The sequence below is a fragment of the Solanum dulcamara genome, chromosome 7 (genome assembly GCF_947179165.1).
Source record: "Solanum dulcamara chromosome 7, daSolDulc1.2, whole genome shotgun sequence".
NCBI classification, from domain to species: Eukaryota; Viridiplantae; Streptophyta; class Magnoliopsida; order Solanales; family Solanaceae; genus Solanum; species Solanum dulcamara.
Window position 1 is genome coordinate 70,934,669 of NC_077243.1, and position 23,164 is coordinate 70,957,832.

At 34.8% G+C, this 23,164-nt stretch overlaps 2 protein-coding genes across 3 annotated transcripts; one reads left to right on the plus strand and one right to left on the minus strand.

Moving 5' to 3' along the window:
* Positions 1–16,609: 16,609 nt before the first annotated feature.
* Positions 16,610–19,145, plus strand: LOC129895127 (zingipain-2-like). Of its 2 annotated transcripts, none has more exons than XM_055970782.1 (4): positions 16,610–17,167; positions 17,845–18,080; positions 18,339–18,476; positions 18,695–19,145. In XM_055970782.1, exons 1-4 carry the CDS (start codon positions 16,684–16,686, stop codon positions 18,956–18,958), a joined length of 1,122 nt encoding a protein of 373 aa, XP_055826757.1. In that variant the 5' UTR covers positions 16,610–16,683; the 3' UTR covers positions 18,959–19,145. The 2 variants fall into 2 exon arrangements, with proteins under 2 accessions (XP_055826757.1, XP_055826758.1); XM_055970783.1 differs by having other exon boundaries at positions 18,342–18,476.
* Positions 19,146–20,851: 1,706 nt separating this feature from the next.
* LOC129895125 (F-box protein SKIP2-like) lies at positions 20,852–22,785 on the minus strand. The gene has a single exon (XM_055970781.1). It carries the CDS (start codon positions 22,577–22,579, stop codon positions 20,927–20,929), a length of 1,653 nt encoding a protein of 550 aa, XP_055826756.1. The 5' UTR covers positions 22,580–22,785; the 3' UTR covers positions 20,852–20,926.
* Between the last annotated feature and the right edge of the window lie 379 nt (positions 22,786–23,164).

The following is a 23,164-nucleotide window of genomic DNA, read 5'->3' on the forward strand; positions in this document are numbered from 1 at the left end:
ATATTTTATTATTATATTTAATTAAAAAGAAAATTAGCCTAAATTACTCCATTTACCTATACTACCCCATTAACCCCATTAATCTACCCACCTTCTCTCACATTTTCACTCACCATCTACCCATCTGCAAGAAAAAAAAAGACAATACAACACACCCCCAAAAAATTGAAAAAGAGAGCATTTTTGTGAAGATTTGTGGGTTGAAGTTTGGGTTTTGTTTCCCATTTTGAGTGTCCCGATGATAATGTTTTTGCTCCTATTTTTAGTTTGTTTATCACACAGGTTCTTACCCAGTTCTTTTTATTCATTTTTAAAACTTTTATTGTGAATCAAAGTATGAACAATATTATTAAAATGATTGCATGAATTAGTCAATATGTAAAGTTGTTTAATTAAGAAAATGTTTACCTTGAGTTATATGAATAGTTTGTTCGAGCACTTATATATTTGTGCGTTAAATTTGAGTGTGAATGATATTTTTCATCTGTAAGGTTTAGTCTATGTCAAAATATTTTGATGATAATTCTTTATTTTTTTAGTTTTTAGTGTGGATATTCTTTAAATGTGTGTTTGGGTGTTTAAAAATGATGTATCTGTTGAGACTTGTTGTTTTCTTTCATTATTAGTTTAAATATGTTAAATTAGTAAGAGTAGTTTATAATTATGAACAAGGATTTTATTTTGTTGAATTGGTTTAAAATTTGTTTAAGCTTGCATTAAATTATTATCTAAAGTGGGCTATTCGATATGGTTTTTGGAAATATACGACTACTGATTTTCATTTATAAAAGAGTTTATATGATATGTCATTCTCACTCATTTTTTCATATAACATATATTATGATCTTAATAATTATTTCATATTATGTTTAATATTTTCAATCATTCTATGATCACTTTTGTTGAATATCAAGTTACTAGTAAGAAAAAATAAAAGAAAGAGTGAAAAAAATAAATAGTAATCTCGATTAACAAGAGATGAACAAATTTCCTAATGTTAGACAAGCATAAGTGTTTTTAAAAAATTGATTTCAATAAAGAATGTTGTGGCACATCTTTTATTGAAACATTTAAAAGACATTTAAGGATGCGGTTACACACCTTGGTCAAAATTAACTTCCATTAATTTAAAGTAAGACGTGTAAATTGAGATTATTATGTGTGATGCACTCGAAAGAAGAAAACAGTTATGCTTCTAAGTCGTTGTATGTCAAGATCGAGAATGTGATTACACTTCTAGGTCGAGACCAATATGAGTTCAACAATAATAAATGTGAGAAAATCATAGCCTGTAATAATATATCCAAAATAGTATAAAATAAGTATAAGTTAATAAAGCAACCGTGCTAGAACTACGAGACTCGAAGGGTGCCTAATACCTTCCCCTCGGTTAACAGAGTTCCGTATCCGAATTTCTAATTTGTAGACCAATAAAAATAAAGAGTCAACTTTCTTTTGATTAGGAATTTAAATAAGCTGACTTGGAACACCAAAACTCAATTCCAAGTGGTGGCGTTGAACAAATAAAAAATGATCCCTTTTTAATACTGTTACTTAAATTGGGAAAAACCCCATGAAAAAAAAGGGGCGTGACAAGATACACAAGAAAATAAACTGTGTTCATGGGGTTCGGGAGATTACCAAAATTTAGACTTTTCTCATCATAAATCAATGAAAAAATTTGTGCTATGCAATATGATTTTTCACCCATTCGAAATAACTCACTGGAAAAACGCATTGTGGAAAACAAATTCTTATTAAATATTGAAAAAAATATAATTTTCAATACATCGATTCAATCAAAATATCTATGAGAATAACTACTGAATATTGTTCAGTTGAAAATTTTCAATGAAAAAATAGTGATATTTTAGTAATGAGCGAGTAAAGTTCATTCTTCCTCATTTAAAAGAAACTATTTTTTTCACGGAGTATATCCTGATAGATGGCTAAAAATGGAGCTCAACTTGGATTTGTTGGCTAAAAATTGAAGACATTTGACTACCCTCAAGACTACATGACCGATTTGAGCCAGGCAAATATTATAATATTTGCAAATCTTGATGATGATGGTTGGTTGGTTCGAAGCCCAAAGTAAAGGAATGGATATATACGAAAGAGAATGCAAAACTCTGTAAACTAATAATTTATAATAGATGAGCTCACACGTGACATGAATATATATTTATATATAAAAAACTGAAAGTAGGATAGAAATGGAGTTTGAGGTTATCCTAAGATGTCCCTATTCTCAGATCTCTACTAGCGCGTCTGAAGTATGACTTCAAGAGCTTGAATTGATGTAACATGAAATCTATTAGATCAAAATTTTCATGGAAAGCAGTAAAATTCCACAAACCCCCAATTGACACTAACACTCAATTTTTTTCTGACTTTGTTGTTCCTCTTCATCTTCCTTTTCCAACTTCTCTTTTCTCTTTTTATTAGTGTTTCCTATCACCTAGTTTTGATGTAGCAACTATATCATTTTCGAACGATCATTTGCTTGGCATGATTGATTGAGTGATAGGCTCCTCAATTTCTACTTTCTTATACTTTCTTAGATTTCCTCTTTTGGGATGGTGCCGCACTAGTGAAAACCCTTGCAATGATGATTTCTGGCAAAGCTATGGCTATCTCTAGGTAGTTGGTAGCATTCACCCTCAATTCGAGGATCGTGATGATATTAGAGAGAAGATTGGAAAAATGAGGTGCTTTTCTATAAAAATTTCAACAGAAACATTGAAGTTTGACAGTTGCAAAAAGCATAGAGAAGATGTTCTAAGGCAAGATATGAAAAGTTATGAGCGTATAAGGTTATATTCTCTATGGAAAAGGCAAAATGAATCATTGCCTTGGTAGAAGGTGATAAAGATGGTTCAATCAGTCAATGCCACATGTTTGAAGCATTTAATATAAGGAGGCGTCCGTGTAATCGATGGTGTAAGAGGTCTTTTTCACACCTTTTCCCATTCAAAAGAGAAAAAACTATCCCGTTTATCTACTATGATTCATAGGTACCTAGAAAGTGGAATATTTATCTATATGGGGTAATAATGGATTCAAATGCACGATCAAATCAAGAAAGGACATGTGGAAGATTGGATATGTCAAATCTAACTCAGCAACAATAGGTGTTGGACACCTCATCAGCCATGGCCGGTGGAAGCAATCATACTTACAAATGTCCCAGATACACACTTGGAACCTGTATCATACTAATAGGACTGCTTAGCTCCATGACCACGAGACCTGGTATCAGGATATTAAGGATGAAACTCAATTATCATCGAAAGATCCGTGGTCTCCCCTAGCCGTTATGCAAGGGACTCACACGAGTAAATGGGAGTCTTCATGGGGCCGAATTCTGCAAAAATTGCTCCCTAGGGTTTAACTATAAATAGTATTATAATCATTCACAATAGATCATCGAATTATTGTTCACTCAGTAAGCAATACATTGTTCTCTTATGCTCTCAAACTCTTAAATTTCATTTTTGTTACTCTGATTCATATCAATAAGATCAAGCTTACCCAACGACATTATCAAATATCTGCACCAAATCTCAGGCTCATTCTATTTTTTTTTATGATTTCCATTCAATTCCATATTTATTATTGGAAAAAAACACAATTAGCCATCCGTGTAAAACTACTTACGGTATGCTAGCCACAAAATTTTATCAACAAAAAGTTTAGCCATACAATATGTAACCTTCTGAACACATTCCTTTTTAGCTTCACACGAATTAAAACAAAAGAGCATAATGTGCAAGAGAGAATGATATAAAGTGCACTTCATGGATATTTTAATACATATTATAATATATATATATACTATTATTATGTAAATTGTATATATCTTGTCTTATAGAAGGCAAAACAAAGAGCAAGAAGAGCAAAAACTTATATGCATATTGTAATATGGTTATACATTATCTATACCATATATATTATGTTTATACACCTCATAGATTGAGTTTATACACCTTTAGATCTGACCAAAATCATGAAAGATAAATAAAAGAATAGAAAAAACAATGAAAGATGTTCTCATAAATTATCATTATTGTTGGAGAAGAAGCAGTGTAGCAGAGAAGATAGAGGCGTAGAGGCGAAGACAGAAGAAGATATAGAGAAAATGGTATAAGTATAGGGGTTACTAATTTTTTTGTTGTTGTTGTAAAAACAAACAAAAAAAGTGACTATAATGATATATTAAAGAGGAAAAAGAGGAGCTTTCAAAAGTGGCTATAGTTTGAGCTTAATTAGAGAGTTATAGGTATAGATTGCTTAATTGCGATTCATAGCTACATGTTAGATAGAGGAGATAGGTGAGCAAGATTGGGAGAGAGGGAAAAAAAGCAAGTGAGATCTGGGAGAGAGAGAGAGGAAAAATGCGAGAGAGAGATTGAATACACGTTTTATTCGTTGTATCATAAATACAATTAATACAATTAATTTATATCAATGAATACAATAGTATCAAAAACTAGTGTATTCGTTGATACAAATCAATCGTATCAAGTGTATTGACAAATACAATTTTTATCAACGAATATAGTTGTATCAAGTTTCAATGAATTAATTAATACAATTTTTATCAATGAATAAAATTTGTATCAACTAATATAAATGTTGTATTTCATAACAAATTGTATTTGTACTCATGTGTGTATTCATCTGTTGCCTTATATATTTGTATTTATGAGTTATCATATCTATTTATATTTATATTTGTATTTGTTGCCTTGTGTGTTCGTATTTATATTTGTATCTATTACTGTTAAACCCCGATCCCACATCCTCGACGTAGTCAGCAATCGTTATCATTTCTGACAGAAGCAAACTCATAACATGACATGAGACATGAACGTACATCTAGACATGAGGGGAGTACATAATTTAAAAATATATTTTTTGAGAAATTTATCATGATAAAGAGAACAAGTCTACAAAAAAATATTTTCATAAGTAAATCATTGAAGTTTTGAAACATAATGACACAAACGTTAAAACTTAAATACATGATTGACTGTATGTCTGTCTATGAGGCCTCTAACATAACTGAGTAATGTCTATCGGGACAAGGCCTCTGGTCTGCCTCTGGTCTACCTCTGGCTAATCAATTAACTACTAACTACTAAGATGAACTCAATATGACTAAGTCCTTTGAGAGCAAGGAGGACTCACTTAAGATGAGAAAATAGAGCTAACAAATTGTCTGGCATTGAGTCTGAATCCCCATATCTGCATCATAAAATGATGCAATGCTGAATGGTGTCAATACATGAAATGTACGATACATAAAATAGCTAAATTAAAATAAGACTATAACGGATAAAGCTGAACAATTGAACATGAATATGATAGAAATAAAGATCATGATATATCTGAGTACATGAATGTAAGAAACATAATGATTATCAAAATCAATTAATGCAACTAAAGAGCTTAAACTGAACTTCTGAAATAGACAATCAATAATTGACCTGAATGTTGGCTAACTGATTATTTATATGCAATGCATTTTTTTCAAAACCCTTTACCACTGGTGGCCAAACTCATATTTCAAAAAATGATAACTCATAAGAATAGTTTTCATAATTTCATAAAATATCTTACTTTTTAGGTTAACCTGTCATAACCATTATGGGAGCACATGAATTTTGATCTCAGTCAGATAAGCTAAGCCACCACACACCTTATTGGGGTACGAGGCATAATACATATCTTGTGGATCCATAAAAATCCCTTACCAGGGGCATATAGAGAAGTCTTCCTAACCAACGATATGATCCTTAACCTATGTTGGCATGTACTCGCAGTGATGTTGTAAACGACTTTTGGAAGGGTAAAACACAGATTTTTGTTTTGTTTTTTTTTGTTTTTTTTAGAAAATGAAAATATTACTTCATATATAATAAACTTTTATTCTATTGGAGTCAAAGGCATCACATAGTCCAAGTCAAAGACTTTACACCATCTGAGACAAAGACTTTACATGATTTATGGCAAAGACTTTACACCGTCTGAGTCAAAGGCATTCCATAGTCCAAGCTAAAGACTTTACACCATCTAAGGCAAAGACTTTACATAATTTGTGGGAAAGACTTTACACCGTCTGAGTCAAAGGCATTCCATAGTCTGAGCTAAAGACTTTACACCGTCTAAGACGAATACTTTACATGATTTGTGGCAAAGACTTCTGTCTAAGGCAAAGACTTTACATGATTTGTGGCAAAGACTTTACACAGTCTGAGTCAAAAGAATTTCATAGTCCAAGTCAAAGACTTTATACCATCTAAGACAAAGACTTTACCTGATTTGTAAAGACTTTCCACCATCTAGATCAGACATAGGTCTTGCTCAAAGAATATAATCGTTCATTATTGAGATTCATGACCATGATTATTGAATTACTAATTTAAGCGCTAATAAAACAGTTTTTTTTATAGATTGAATCATGGTTTACTTTAGAGATTTGACTTCCTCTTCTTCAGATTTGTAATACCTTTTGTGTTTCGATAGTAAAAGAGATATATCATTGTATGAGATCACCAAAGCCAGAAGAGACTTAATTTATCAGAAACCAACCTTCTTAATCTAAAATATATCCAAACTGTATAGCTCAAGTCCCTCAGGATCGTTCTAAACAAACTTAAAAAATGAACTTCACATGTAGGAAAGCTGAAAGATTCATATTCGCATGATCTTATTAAAAAAACACTCATATCTCATCGTAGAGAAGTCGAAAAGAAGGTTCATAGAACTACACTGTGTACAATAATCGCAGCTAATAGCTTTATGGATTTGTATAAATACTTCTTTGAAGTCAATTAAAATTCTGTCTTGATTAGCCTTCTCTAATTCACACGTTATATGACAATCTATGAGAACATTGTGATGCTCAAATAATGGCGTGCCCCATTTTTTTTGAACTTATTAGACTAAACTTAGGATGTAACTCACGAATTACGGTGAAGAGGGTCAAGAGAGACTATGAGTTCTTTGGATACTCATACGACTGAACTCAGAATGTAATTCCAAGTGCCTACGTACCTCAGTGAAGAGGATCAAGTCATAACGTAGTTCTGAAAGAGTGATTTGTTTTTATTTATATTTTTTTTGGTGTCCTAACTTTTGCCTAGGCCGCCTCTTTCAAGATTTTCAATCTAGTGGATATTTTTTTTATTGGGATGCCGTGCATAGTTTATACTCTTGCGGTCCAGGAGTAACATGCAGTTTATACTCGTACCTTAAGGAGTGTGGCACTTTTCTTCAGGGATAGTATCTCTTTATGAACTTTCCGTTAATGGGGCCAATGCGCAATCCTTCTGAGTCAACCGGTTTGTAAGTGCCACTTGAGTATACTTCTTGTACCATATATGGTCCATCCCATTTAGCGGAGAACTTGCTTCCAGACCGATGAAAAGTAATAATGGCCTTCTTACAACAAGAACTTGATCATCCACTTGGAAGCATCTAAAACGAACCTTCTTATTAAAAAATCGAGCTAGACGAGCTTGATAACATTTCAGACTTTGTTGGGCCTCTAGTCTTTTTTCATCAAGAGCCTCCAATTCTTCAAGGCGTAACCGAGCATTTTCTTCATCAGTGAGCCCTTCTTGAATGACAAGGCATAATGACGGGATTTGACGTTCAAGTGGAAGAACTGCTTCAACTCCATAAATAAGAGAATAGGGAGTCACTTGTGTTGGCGTGCGATACGTAGTCCTATATGTCCAAAGAGCCTCTTTCATTCTTTCATGCCAATTTCTCTTAGACTTGGAAACAACTTTTTTCAACAAGTTGCAGAGTGTCTTGTTAAATGCTTCAGCGAGACCATTAGCAGCCGCATAATACATAGAGGAACTGCATTGCTTGAAGCCAAAAAGATCACATATCTTCGTCATTAACTTGTTATCAAATGGCTTGCCATTATCTGTCAATATGTATCGAGGAATACCAAAATGGTAGATAATATTGACTTGAATGAAGTTGGCGACATTCTCTTTCTTTACTTTTCTAAGAGAAACAGCTTCTGCCCATTTTGAGAAGTAGTCAATTGCAGCCAGGATGTACAAATGTCCACCAGAGGACCTAGGCAATGGTCCAACAAAATCCAAACCCCAAGCTTCAAATGGCCATTAGGCAATAGTTGGGTGCAATACTTCTGGGGGTTGATGTATAAAATTCACATGGAATTGGAAAGCTTTACATCTTCGGAGGTAATCCAAATAATCTTTCATCATGGTTTGCCAATAATATCCCATCATTTTTATGTGAAAATGAAGTTTTGGCCCAGATTGATGCGCTCCACATACTTCAGAATGTGCTTCTTGCATAGCTTGAGTAGATTTATCTGCCCCCAAACATCGTAAGAGAACTCCATCTAATGACCACCTGTAAAGTGTATTTTTATAATAAAGAAAATAAGGGGCTCATCGTCAAATTTTTGTTCTTCTTTGAAGGTTTTCTGGCAATATTCCATAACACAAACAATCTATTATTGGTTGTCTCCAATCGTCAATTTTAGCTTCCGAAGTGGCGATAACTTATCAAAATTCTTCTTCATGCTCATCTAGAGGCGGAGTTATCCATCTTTAATAAATCACAACTTGCATTTCATCAGGAGATACTAATGCAGAAGCTAAAGTTGTCAATGCATCAGCCTTTTTATTTTCTTTTCTTGGGACATGTTGAATAGTTACCTCTCCAAGCCACCCTATCATCTTTTGAGCGTAATTGCAGTATGGGATTAACTCAGGCTTCTTTACTTCATAATTACCCAAGACTTGATTGATCACTAACTTGGAATCCCCAAAAACTTGTAGTTGCAATTGTTTTATATCAATGGCCTTCTCAAGCCCAAGTAAGAGTGCTTGATATTCAACAACATTATTGGAGCAGTATTGTGTTAGAGTAAATGAGTATGGCAAAACTTCTCCATGGAAAGTGATAAATACCACTCCAACACCGGCTCCTTCACGATGTGCAGCACCATCAAAATACATCTTCCAAGGTGGCTGAATTTCCACTAGCATTGCGTCTTCATCAGGTAATTCATCAGATAACTCCCAATAATTCGAAATTAGATGATTGGCCAAGAAATCTGCTAGCACTTGTCCTTTTACTGCTTTCTGAGATATATACACAATTTCAAATTGTTGAAATTGGAGGTACCACCTTGCTAGTCTATCACTTAAGACAGGCTTGGACATGACAAACTTGATAGGATTCACTTTAGAGACAAGTTGCACAATATGAGCTTGGAAGTAATGCTTCATGTTCTGAATCGAGAATACGAGTGCCAGACATAACTTCTCAATAGGTGAATACTTGATCTCATTTTGTGTCATCATCCTACTCAAGTAATATAGGGCATTTTCTTTCCCTTTATCATTTTCTTGTGCGAGAAGTGCTCCTACTGACCTTTCTTGTGCTGCAATGTATAAAATCAATGGTTTTCCAGGTATAAGAGCTACAAGTACTGGAGGTTTCATCAGATAAGACTTTATGTTTTTAAAAGCATTAGTACAAGCTTGGTCCCATTCAAAAGGAACATCTTTCTTCATAAGGCGACTGAATGGTTGACATCTCCCAGCCAGATTTGAGATAAACCTCCTAAGATGTGCTAATTTTCCTTGTAAGCTTTTCAACTCATGAATATTTTTTGGCTCAGGTATCTTCAAAATAACATTTATCTTATCTTGGTCAATCTCGATTCCTCGATATCGAACAATAAAACCGAGAAACTTTCCCGAAGTAACTCCAAAGGCACATTTTAAAGGGTTCATTTTGAGTTAATATCTTTGAAGTCGTTCAAACACCATTCTCAAATCTTGCAAGTGGTCATAACTCTTCTTTGATTTCACCACTAAGTCAGCGATATAACACTCAATATTTTCAAAAATATTCTGTATGGCTCATTGATAAGTGGCTCCAGCATTTTTTAAACCAAAAGGCATTACTTTATAGCAATATATACCTTTAGGAGAGCGAAATGCAGTAAGTTCTTTATCCCTTGGTGCCATGCGAATTTGATTGTATCTAGATGAACCATCCATGAAAGACATTCCCTCGTATCCAGTTGTAGCATCAATCATAAGCTCAGGGATTGGAAGAGAAAATTCATCCTTAGGGCATGCATTATTAAGATCTCTAAAGTCAACATAAACTCGTATTTGGCCATTCTTCTTTCTTACAGGTACAGTGCTTGAAATCCACGTAGGATATTTGACTTTACGAATGAAACCTGCTTTAATGAGCTTGTTAACTTCAGTTTTGATCAAAGAAACCAGTTCAGGTCTAAAGCGACATTGCGCTTGTTTAACAGGACGAGTGCCTCGTTTCACAGCAAGATGATGAACTGCAACTTTAGGGTCTAATCCGACATTTCTTTGTAACTCCAAGCAAATACATCCCTAAATTCTATAAGCAGCTCAATATATTTCTTTTCTTCATCGTCATCCAGTGAAGCACTTACATATATAGGCCTTATATCATTATTAACCCCAAGATTTACTTTCTTCAATGCATCAACAGTATTCTTTATCCCTTCCTCGAGTTCAGGTGGCGCATCTTCAGCATCCTCATCTTCTTGAGGATCACCATCATTAAAAGATATATGATTTGATGATCCCACACTTTCTTCATATTCATCTCGCTCCCTAATGTGAACTATGGTATAAGTTCTTACTCTCAGGACATATCCACATGAAACTACAAGTTTTATTTCTCGCCTCATTCTAGAAGGGATCAAACTGGGCCAATTCTTGGGTGAATTATGCTCCCGAGCATGTACCCGTTCTTCCATTGTTCTATAATTTCCTTGGCGCTTGTATTTCTTCTTCATTGGTCCCAATCGATCAAACACTGAAGTTTTTAGAGTTGATTCTATTAGCCGATCAGATGCAGAAACGTTAGGAGTTATGCCACTAAGTCTATCAAACACAGAAGGCTTTTTGTTGAACATCATCGGTTCTTCCACAGGGGTAATGTAGTTGAAGCTCATCCTTTTTATAGAGATTCAGACTGGTGATGGTTGTTTGTAACCCAAGCCTTCGCGCGATTGCTTGACTTCATACCCTCTCTTTATCATCATCCTTTGAGTTAGATTTAGGCCATGATTTGCCCTTTCAATAACTTTATTTGGAAGCTTCCCTACTTTAGCAGCTTCATTGGGATTGTATCCCACTTTCACCAACAACTTATATGCATTCGGGTTAAAACTCTCATTTGTACGCTTTTTAGGAAGTGATTCATGTGAATTATGATTCGATGGTCTGACAAATCCTTGTATCATTTTTGAAGGTGATTTGATTGCATCAATTTGCTTGATAGGGAATGTCAACTTGCTACTCTGCAACTCAGAAGGTGGGATCTTGACTTTGTTTGTCGTTGAGACATAGTGAGAAATAAGAATCATTCTCTTACTTGAAGATGCCTCACTTATCTTAAGTACTTTACTCATGTCTGAAAGCATTTTACTCTTTTCAATCATGACCCTCGCATTATCAGGTGCTACATCAACCTTTTTTTTTAATGTCAGCAGGTATCACATTATCAACTTTGACTTTTTTTGAAGCATGATTCTTTAAGTAGAATTTTGCATCAGCAAAATGCACTTCTGTCTCGGTGAAAGGTTCATCATCAGCAACTACCTTCTTTTGAACCCCATCTTCAAAGTATTTGAAACATTGATGGTAGGTGGACGACACCACTTTATTCTCATGTATCCATGGCCTTCCTAACAAGATATTATATGAGGTTTTTGAGTCAATAACATGCATCCATGCACTCGAACGCATATCTCCCATCATTATATCTAATTTGACAACATCAATGGCTCTCTGCCCCCCTTGGTTAAATCCTTGAATCATTAGATGACTTTCAGACAGTTCATTTATCGGGATTCCAAGTTCCTTCACAGTACGAATAGGGAGAATATTGACCCCAGATCCATCATCCACCATGATCCTATTTACTTTATGTCCAAGCACAAAACCTACCATATATAAAGGATGATTATGCAACACTTTACCCAATAAGAGCTCATCATTAGTAAATGTAAACTTCGCATCGCAAGTGTCCACTTCTTTAGAGTGAGGCTTTATAGGGCCTTCATGTGATAGAGGTAATGATGGTGATGAGCTTTCTCCCATTGTCTCTTCTCTATCAATGTTACAACACGAGGACTTGGTGTAACGATGAGAAATCTTTTCACGAAACCAACTTGGCAAGAATTTCTCTAATGTCACCTGAGGACGTTGCTTTTGATAGTAATTTCCCCCAACTCTTGACTTCTTCACATTCTTCTTTACCCTTTGAGTTTTAGGTAGTTTCTTCATCTTTGCTCTAGTCACTTCCTTACTTCGTTCTCTTTGCAAGCTCGTTTTACAACGTCTTCGTCGTGTCACTAAAATCCATCCTTCATCATTAGTATAAGCACCGCAAGATTGGTTTTCCTCTAGAGATTTATCTTCCCTTATTACTTCATTCATCAAAGGAACAAGCGATGATGCGTTAACATCTATTGGTTTGAAGTCACCAAATTTAATCATCTTTGGTGGTGATGTGGCTAGGTCATCACCACTATCATATATTTCAACAAAGTTGCAAAGAACTATGAGGTCGACTGAACCAAAAGTGACAGAGACTTGATTTGAACTCTCCTTCTCATCTTCAAGCAATATCTTTCCTTCACGGGCCAAGTCCATGATCTTTTCTTTAAAGATAAAATACTTTTTGATAGGATGGCCTATCAAACGGTGATATTTGTAGTAATTTGGATCATTAATCCTCCCAGCCTTATCTGGATGCTTCATTTCAGGTAGCTCAAAGAGTTTTAACGCCAAAAGCTCTTCAAAAATTACTGGAACATCTGAGTCTAAGAAATGATACTCTTTTGCCTGCATTTCCTTCAAAGTCAGCTTTCTACCAACGTTATTCTGAAAAGTCGTGGTCTTCATCCTTTGATTCTTGCTTAGATTTGTAGCCACTTTCAAAGGTACGGCATTAACATTCATCGACTCCTTATTTCCAAACTTAGGTGCCAATTTTCCTCCTTTTTTACCTTCATTTTGTCTTTTCCCTTGCAAGGCCCATAAATAAGTGGTCCTTCAATCCCGCTTGCAGACATGCTCAACTCCATATCATGAGTACGTGTGGCTAGTTCCTCAAATGATTTGGGTTTAATACCCTGTAGGATATAATGAAGTCCCCAACGCATTTCTTGAATACACATTTCTATTCCGGAAGTTTCACTAAGCCTATCCTTACAATTGAGGCTTGCATTTCTCCATCGGTTGATAAACTCAATGACGGGTTCATCTTCCCATTGACGTGTATTTGTGAGTTCAACCATGCTCATAGTACGCCTTGTGCTGTAGAAACGATTGAGAAATTCATGCTCAAGTTGTTCCCAACTATCAATAGAGCCTGCCTCGAGATCCGTATACCAGTCAAAGGCATTTCCTTGTAAGGAGCGCACAAATTGCTTGACCAGATAATCTCCATATATTCCAGCATTATTGTAAGTTTCAACAAAATGGGCAATGTGTTGCTTTGGATTTCCCTTTCCGTCAAATTGTTGAAATTTTAGAGGTTGATAACCTGTAGGCATCTTCAAAACATCGATTCTTGAAGTGTATGGCTTTGCATACGTAAATGATGACTTTGAATACACGTCATACTTATCTTTGATGGTTTCCATAATGAAGTCCTTCAGTTGATTAATGGGAATTCCTCCTTCAGCAGATACTTGCAGCTCATCACCCACATTTATTTGCTTTGTAACTGAATCTCCCTTTTCTTGTATCATCGGACGTTTTCCAAGTGCATGACTTGATTCCCCCTCCATAACGTTCTCAACTTTATCCGTCAATTTGACAATTCGATTTTCTTGATCTTGCACATATTTTGTTAGACCTTCAATTGCCTTTGTCAAACTTGCCAGTTGTTCTTCAACAGTTGAGGTGTTAGTCATCATCGCTTGGATGACCATTATGGATGATGGAGCAAAGCATGGATTTTCCCTCAAACTGAAATTTGTCTGAAATAAGTTACGTGGAGTGACTGGGGCAGATCTAGTGATCAGGACATCATCTTTATCTTGAATAGTGTAATTCCTTATGTTAAAAGGACTAAGTCGAGCCAACGTCCTTTCAATAATATCAGTTATATTCTCTTCTTCTTCTAATTCATTCGGAAAGAATCTTGTCCCCTTTGAAGATGAAGGATCAAAAATAGGAACTGATGTGGACGGCACTTGGAGTGCTTGTTGTCCTAGCAAGTTTGCTCTGTTCCTAGTGATGGATCCCAAACTTCCCATAGTCGCATCCAGTATGTTCTCCACCTCAGAGGAGAACTTGAAATCAGTAGCCTTAGTAATAATAGCCCTGGAGTCAAACTTCTTAGATGCCATTTTAAGTATTCTTGAAGTTTGATGATCGATGTAAAGAGATGAGAGGTAGAGATTGTCCCACTGGGCATGCCAAAATTTGTAAACAACAAATTTTTGAGTCGAGAAAAATAAATAATCAAGACCGAAAAATTGGAGTAACAAAGTATAATATTTTATTTCAAAATATAGTGTGGGTTACAATCTCTATGATAATCCTCTGATTCTTCAAATAATATGAAACACGTTGAAATTGAATTTGATTTAGAGTCAAGGGCTTGAATAGCTTGATCTTGAATCTTCGTCTTCAAATTTGGATTTGAATTATTCATCACGAACACTTGTATGGTTATGACGAACAGTAAATATGAACAAGTAACTTGATCTTGATCTTCTTGATATTCTTCTTCGTTCTTGATCTTGAACTTGAACTTGAATTTGATTACTTGAACTTTGTAGCTTTGTAGAGAATTTGCGGTCTTTGATCCACGAGCTCTCTTCTTGCTTCTTGTTCTTGAAAACCCCCATCCCCAGAATAATGAGGACCCCTATTTATAGTTGTAGGGAATGGTATGAGGGTGTGATTTGATTGGTTGGTTTGAACTGACCAATCAGATTTCTTTGGTGAAGAGTTTTAATTTGATTGGTCAGAACATGTCACATATACACGTGGCATTTCTAGTGGGTCATTTAATTTGACTTAGATTGCCACATAACCTCGACACGTGGCATGATTTTAGTGGCTTATTTAATTTGACTTAGATTGCCACATAACTTCGACACGTGGCATAATTTTAGTGGCTTATTTAATTTGACTTGGATTACCACATAATTTTGGCACATTGCATGATTCTAATGACTCATTTAATTTGACTTGGATTGCCATATAAATTTGACACGTGGTGTGATTTTAGTGGCTCATTTAATTTGACTTGGATTGCTACATTATTTGGACTATTTTCTTGAATTTAATATAGTCTAAATTAATTTACGGATTTAAATCCAATATAATTCTAATGTTTACAACACCAGTAGCACAATGCTATCAAGTGTTGAATTATGACTGAACACCTCCAAATAAGAATTCGAACTAGAAGCGACGATGTGCCCTCCTTCCACTTGCCAACCCGCACAAGGGACCTTTGACCCCAAGGGGATGTATTATTGGCTAAGTCATCGTGACGAAAGAGTAATACTGACCACCTTGACGTACAATTTTCATCGAGCAACAAATATAATCTTTTGCAAATGACTTAAATATGTAACGAGGTATTATGAGTGACAGAGTGACCTTGTTATCACGATCCACTAAAATCATTCATTTATCACTTCGACTCGTTTAAAAAAAGGCAAGTGAATATCAAATTGTTGTTGATAAAACAACTAGGCAAGTGAATATCAAATTGTTGTTGATAAAACAATTATACGAGATCAAGTCTCATTTAAAAAAAGACTGACGGCCCTGAATCTTATAAATCTAAGCTACTTCCCTAGAACAATAGTAAGTATTTATTTGGAAATGGTTACAGAAAATTATATTTCTAAACCTTCCACTTGAACTATGAACTATGGAGACAGGCTGATGCACATGAAAGAGGCCAATTAGAGTTTCTGTAACCAAATTCTGAAAGGAAACTTGCATTAAATATGTTATATTATCAAAATATTTATCATTTATAGCAATAATATTCTTTTTTCGTTGAACACTTATAATACAGTTTTAATACATATAACAGAAGAATTTATAAAACATATATAATACAAGTTTTATTCATGGATAATACATTTATCACTCATTTTAATAAACTTATAATACATTGTGTCAATTTCTTACCAAACAAGCATAATATTTTTTAAAATACTTATAATACATTTATATTGCATGCATAATTTAATTTTAAATCGTAACAAATTTATCACAATATTACTATAAATGATAATAGATAAAAAAATATCATTAAAATTAATAATTATTTATTAAAAAGTAGTGACCAATTTTTCCAATTCTTCTCAGCCCCAAATTAGAAATAGTGTTTGGCAATTTGGAAGTTAGTTCTTAGAAAATCATTTTGCAGGCCCAATTGAGAAAATTAAAGTGATTTAAGTATTTTCCTAACAGTTTATCAATAATTGGCCTAAGATAATCTAATAAAATATCAACTATAACAAAAAAAAAATCATCTATATAAGCCAATAAAAGGTTCTACTTCCCTTACTTGTCAAGCCTCTTTACTAGTCTCCTAGCCCTTTTTGTTAATTTTTCCCTTGCACTTTCAACTATGTCTATACTTGTAATAACCACTCTTCTCCTCATTTTCTTTGCATACTTAACCTATGCAAATGACATGTCTTACGACGATAACAACAACACCAATAATATTGGAAAATTGACACATGGGGCGACCGATGAGGAGGTAAAAGGTATATATGAAATATGGTTGGCGGAGCAAGGGAAAATATATAATGGGATAGGAGAACAGGGAAAAAGATTCAAAATTTTTAAAGATAATTTGAGATTCATCGAGGAACATAACAACTCGGAGAACCAGACGTATGTGCTAGGATTGAACCGATTTGCTGATCTCACGAACGAGGAATACAGGACCAAGTTTTTGGGCACGAGGAGTGATGCTAGACGCCGCCTAGTCAAGTCCAAGAACCCTAGCCATCGTTATGTTTTTGGGGCTAGCAATAGGGTACCAGAATCTGTTGATTGGAGGAAGAAAGGCGCAGTTGCTCCTATTAAGGACCAAGGCAGTTGTGGTAACTATACTTTTTATTTATCCAATCAATGTTTTACTTGCTAAATGTAAGATGTAACCTTTTTGGTACGTATAGGTGTAGTCGGTACATACATATATATCAATTAATTTACACAAATATGGTATCAGAAAAAATATGTTCTTTAAAACGGATTAAACTTTAGATGAGATCTAGATGAGATGACACTTAAATATGGTATCAGAAAAAATAGGATTGTTCGGTTTGTATCTCGCTATCATCTCTATTACAACAATAACAATATATTCAGTGTAGTCTCACAAATTTAGATTTGGGGAGGATAATGGACTGTACGCAAACCTTAACCCTAACTCAAAGGTATAGCGATTGTTTCTAATATATAGACTCTTAGCTTAAGGAATAACGCACAGAGCAGTTCAGAAAAAAAAGTAATGAAAGTACAAGAAACAATATATAATAACAAAAACAACAGATAGTATAACAACACAAATAGGATAATCGAGATACAAGAATCAACAAATAGTAACAAAAATAGAAGGAAACGAACTACACAAGAGCAATATTATGTATAAAAAAAAAACTTCAACATAATTTTGTTATTAAAAAGAATTATGCACGCACGTGATAAAGCGTGTTGAAAGCATAAATAAATATATAAATTGAAGTGTGTCTTGATTTTGGTTATTAATTATTTACAGGAAGTTGTTGGGCCTTCTCAACAGTGGCTGCAGTAGAAGGCATAAACCAGATAGCAACAGGAAAAATGATCACACTATCTGAGCAAGAATTAGTAGATTGTGACACAATGTATAATGATGGTTGCAATGGTGGCCTAATGGATTATGCTTTTCAATTTATTATTTCCAATGGTGGTATTGACACTGAAACTCACTATCCCTACAAGGGCATCGACCACAAATGTGATCTTGTTCGGGTAGGTTAATTCCGTATGTTTCTATTTTGGTTGAATACATTCATGACCTCTCAATTTCTCAGTAAATTTCATTAGATTGAGCATGTCTTAAGTGATTAACTTATCTACACAATGGTGCCTGAAAACATAATACATATAATTTTTTTAAAAAGATTTGAATCGAAAGTGTCTAATAGAAATATTTTATCATGTGTTCAAATGTTCAATTGAAAACAGACCGTTATCCGAGAGTGACAAATTTAATTTGAAATGTGACAGAAGAATGCAAAGGTTGTGAGCATAGATGATTACGAAGACGTGCCAGCAAATGAAAAAGCACTTCAGAAGGCTGTGGTACATCAACCTATTAGCGTAGCCATTGAAGCTTCCGGCAGGGCTTTTCAGCTTTACTCCTCGGTAATTCATAACCTTTTTATAATCTAAAATTTTCTTAGTGTTATACTGAATGAATAAAGTTCAACGATCATATGTGAAACTAGCTCTGTTGTTCTTGTACCCATGGGAACAAAACAAAACAAACAATGAAAACAATTTTGAAATTGAAAAATATGTTTTTGTTCTACTTTTATCATTCGCTGACTTAAAATCTTGAATACGTCTATATATGTTGTCAGGGCATATTTAGTGGGAAATGCGGAACGCAATTGGACCATGGTGTGGTGGTGGTTGGCTATGGCATGGAAAACGGAGTGGACTATTGGATTGTGAGGAACTCATGGGGCACTAATTGGGGCGAAGACGGGTACATCAAAATAGAGAGAAATGTAAAAGACACAAATTCTGGCAAATGTGGAATTGCTATGGAGGCTTCTTATCCAGTTAAGAATGGCATAAACAAAATTACTGATGGAGATGAGGGGATTATAAGCAGTATCTGAAGAAATACAACTGCCAAGAAGTGGATGATTATGTCTATTTTGTGATTTTTAAGCTTATTAATTAACTAGTGTAGTTAATTTCTTATCGCATGGGCGTTGTAACTCCATGAACATCATTTGGGCATTCCTTCTAAAAAAATTGTCTTAATATGGGAATGTTTATTTAAGGATGAGAGTCTTCAGTTTATTTGTTGACAAAGTTAAACAGAGGAATCAGTGATATCGTATTTACTAAGATTCAAGAAGTACTACTTACCAACCAATGCTTTTGCATGACCTTTTTTTTTTTCTTTTACGAATCTGTCCATTCAGGCTTTCACCTTCCATGGTGGTGGTGGGACCCTACCTTATGTATTGCTTAAGCAAAATAATAAAGAGGGGGATCAAACCTAAAAAGTAGCTAAGATAGACAAAAGAGGCTACTATTTACATGAGATGGAAGAAGTTTTTAGAGTTCGATTGCGCAATCTGCATTGAGCACCTTAAGGCTATGTCATAATAGATCCGAACACTTGCCCCGGATCGACTTCCAGATTATAATTGCTTTAGTAAATAAATAAAGAAAATAGATAGAGGAGATAGAAAAATAGAAGAGAAACAAACTAATTATAGAAATATCTCTCTATCTCTAAGGTTCACTAATTATTTGACTGTTGGCGGGTCTCTTTGTATGTGTTATCCGGAAAGATCGGTAAATGAAGGAGCCCAATGCAAAAAAAAAAAATGCATGTTGGGTCTTTGAAATAGATCAGATCATTTTAATAATAATAAGTATGATTTGTTTTACCAAGAAGGTCTACGGTTTGAGTCCTTATAGCCCTATAAAGATGAAAAATGCAAAAAAAAATATTGTATAATTTGCATTTCTTCATTATTATTTCCTGCTCAATTTCTACAAGACTAACCAACACCTTCCTAAACCATAACAGAGTGATTGATCAGGGAGTATCATGTTGGTCAGTTGTAGCTTGTTCATGCATAATAGGCCCCTTGCCTCCAAAGAGAACTCGCTTTCATCAAGAAAGATTTTTTGCTCTTGTACGGTTGTAGGGAGGATCAAATTCCTCACATTATGAATTCACAGAATAAATAATACATGTATTATAATTTTTGCACAACTAGTAGGTTAGTCAAAAATATGGAGGCATCTTTTGATATTCATCATCCTATAGCATATTCTGACAAATCTTTCTAGCAGAGCCATATCTTTGACAAATGCATGAATAGGTTTAGGCCTGAAGTAATAAAGGTAACAATAAACAAAGTTTGCTTTGCTATACAGTAACATTCCTAACATAGTTGGACCATTCAATGTCCAGAGCATCGGATTCTTTCCCTTTTCTTATGATAATAATAATCAATTGCAAAGGAACCACAAGGTAACAATATAATGAATACCCAGGCTACAAAATGAAAAAAAGGCAAAAGGAGAAATCTTGAGGAGTTGTTCTCTTCTTTTTTGTTTCATTTCTTCAAGTTGCAGAATTTTATTTTAGGAGGGTATCTTGGAGATGATCTTTTCTAGTTAAAATAAAGAAGAGGGAAGAGGAGAGTCTAGGAATCGAAGCAATATGTGCATTCCTGGTAACATAGAAAGGTGCTTCAACATGTATTATACCATTCTTGAAACAAAATGACAATGAACTTGCATAATGATCACTGTACTTGATGACATTTAATTGATGGAACAATATCTTATTTGCCATGAAATATCAGTCTCATACCATAAGCAACAACATACTTGGTTCAAGACAACACTGTATAATGCAATTGTAGATGAAGCAGGATAGCCTTCATCATCCAAGAAACAACTTCTAAGATTCTAAATGCATCTATGTTGGCTAAATTTTCCAAAGCAAATATCAAACACACACACGAAGGGGCGATAAGTGGCACATTCAAACTTTCTATTGATTCAATTAAAAAGAAAGTTGAACAGAGTGTTTTCTCTATTCTAATTCGCAATTTTCATAAGTTCTCATTGGAATTACCATTACCATTACCATTTGACCACCTGCGGAAAGTGCAAGCCACTAAGCCCCTTCCTCCAAGAAAACCAATTCTTGAATTAGATGCCGATGATCGACCTAAATTACTGGTGGATGGGGTATCAATATCAATGACACCACCAGCACCAAGGGCGGGAACAGTACTTGCAATCAGTGGAAACTCTATGCCTTCTTCTAATGCTCCACCATCACTTGCGCTACCATCTACAGCCTCCACATCAACTTCCTCAACATCAAGATTCACCGCTAGAGATCCCCTCCTTGATCTCAACACATCTGCAGCTTCACCAGTTACGTTCTTGCACTTCTTAATCTTAATTTTCACCAAATTAGGACATCCCCACGCAAAAGACACAATCCCTTCATCTGTTACCTCACATCCCTTAATACAAAGCTTCTTCAAAGCCATACATTTTGTAGCAATACAAGTTACTTCAGCATCCCCAATACTCTCACTACCACAAAGTGCTAATCTTTCTAACTTTTGACAATTAGAAGCAATTGCCAATAAACTAGTCACAGTAGGATTCAAACCCATAATTACCAATTCCTTGAGGTTTACACTATTCTCAGCGATAGCACCCAAACCAACATCACCTATTCGATTCGTCCTCCATCCATCAATATGAACCTTCCTCAACAACTTACAATGTCTAGCCACATCAACAACTCCAGAATCTGTACATTCAGGAGCTTTCACCAAATGAAGAATCTCCAAGTCCGAAAACTTGGATATCGCACCAAGTCCAATGTCACTCACTTGAACTCTCTCTAAATGAATCTCAACTAAATGATTTTCCCTATTTGCAATCGTCTCCAAGACCCTATCCCAATCACCCAAACATCGCAATAACTTCAAAGTCTTCAAATTCTTCGATCCCATGATCAAAGGTCCAAAACATTGTCCATTATAAAGCTCTTTTAAACATATAGATTTAAGCGAACAAGCAGCAGTAGATCCAATGCTAATCGGTTCAACAGATACACTATGATTCATACACCGTAAACGTTTGACAGAGAGTTCTTCAAGGGAAATGCTGTTATTAAGCAAAGCATTCATACCTTCAGCTCCAAACATACAAGACCCACAAGAGAATTTTTTCAACTTCTGACAATTCTTTGCCAAACAAGCCATTCCCACATCGGTGATATCACGGCAGCCACGAAGCTTTAAGCGCGTGAGGTTAACGCAACGGAGGGAGATAAGGATGAAAGCTTCATCGTTGATGCTTACCGATCTTCGATCACATCGGAGAGCGAGTTTAGTGACGGAATCGAAACGAGAGAAGATGGTGGGTATATCCGGTACGATTTCAGTTTTTGCATTGAGAGAAAGTCGGTGACGGCTAATCCCTTCAACCAGAAGCCATCTCCGGCAGACAAGGGAACATCTTTTCCGGTCACCGGAGCTTAAGGACTGGAAAATTAGGGCTAAACATTCGTCAGGAAGAACATCAGTGTAATCTCGGTTTTCACAGGGTTGTAAAATGGGGAAATCATCTTCATCGGAATGTTCGGTGCCGGAACAACGGTGGTGGGGTACAGCGTTATTACAGTGGGGATAATTGGACTCTGTGGGTGAGAAGCCGTGAGCTGAGGAAGATTGGCCCATTCAGAATGCAAGGAAACTAATAAAAGACGTCGTAATGGTATGCCGGAATTTTAGACGCCGCCGTGAAAAAAATGGATATTAGGGCCGGCGGCACTGCTAGCTGATTTTAATGGAGCTTTGATAAAGAGAGAAAAATGATGAGGATTTTATATGTAAGGAGGAAGAGCTGATCATCGGGTGTCACGTAAAATAAAATAGAGGGAATACTTCTTTTGTTTTTATAATTTTCCAGGTTTGTATTCGTATCAAAATGCACTAATTTAAATTAAAATAATTTCATATACTTACCTAATGTACGATATTCTTTGGAGTTATTTATTATTTGTGTTACTTCTATTTAAAATAAAATAATATTTTTTTTATTTTATATTAATTGATTACTTTTTATTTACACAATATTTAAGAAATCATAAATAAAAAAAATAATTTCATTAATTTCTCCTTATTTTATTTTTTTTGAAATTTTACAGATAAATATGAATATTTTCAAAAAAAATTAATAGCAAAAGTAATATAAAAAAAATTAATTAATATTTTCTTGATTTAGTTAGATAAACTAATATGAACACAGAGGGAGTAACAATT

Bases quoted from the DNA above. Each gene is read 5' to 3' on its own strand.
- LOC129895127 (XM_055970782.1), top strand. From the start codon at position 16,684: ATGTCTATACTTGTAATAACCACTCTTCTCCTCATTTTCTTTGCATAC. The intron at 17,168-17,844 runs GTAACTATACTT...AATTATTTACAG, and splicing joins TAAGGACCAAGGCAGTTGTG to GAAGTTGTTGGGCCTTCTCA. The intron at 18,477-18,694 runs GTAATTCATAAC...ATATGTTGTCAG, and splicing joins CTTTTCAGCTTTACTCCTCG to GGCATATTTAGTGGGAAATG.
- LOC129895125 (XM_055970781.1), bottom strand. From the start codon at position 22,579: ATGGGCCAATCTTCCTCAGCTCACGGCTTCTCACCCACAGAGTCCAAT.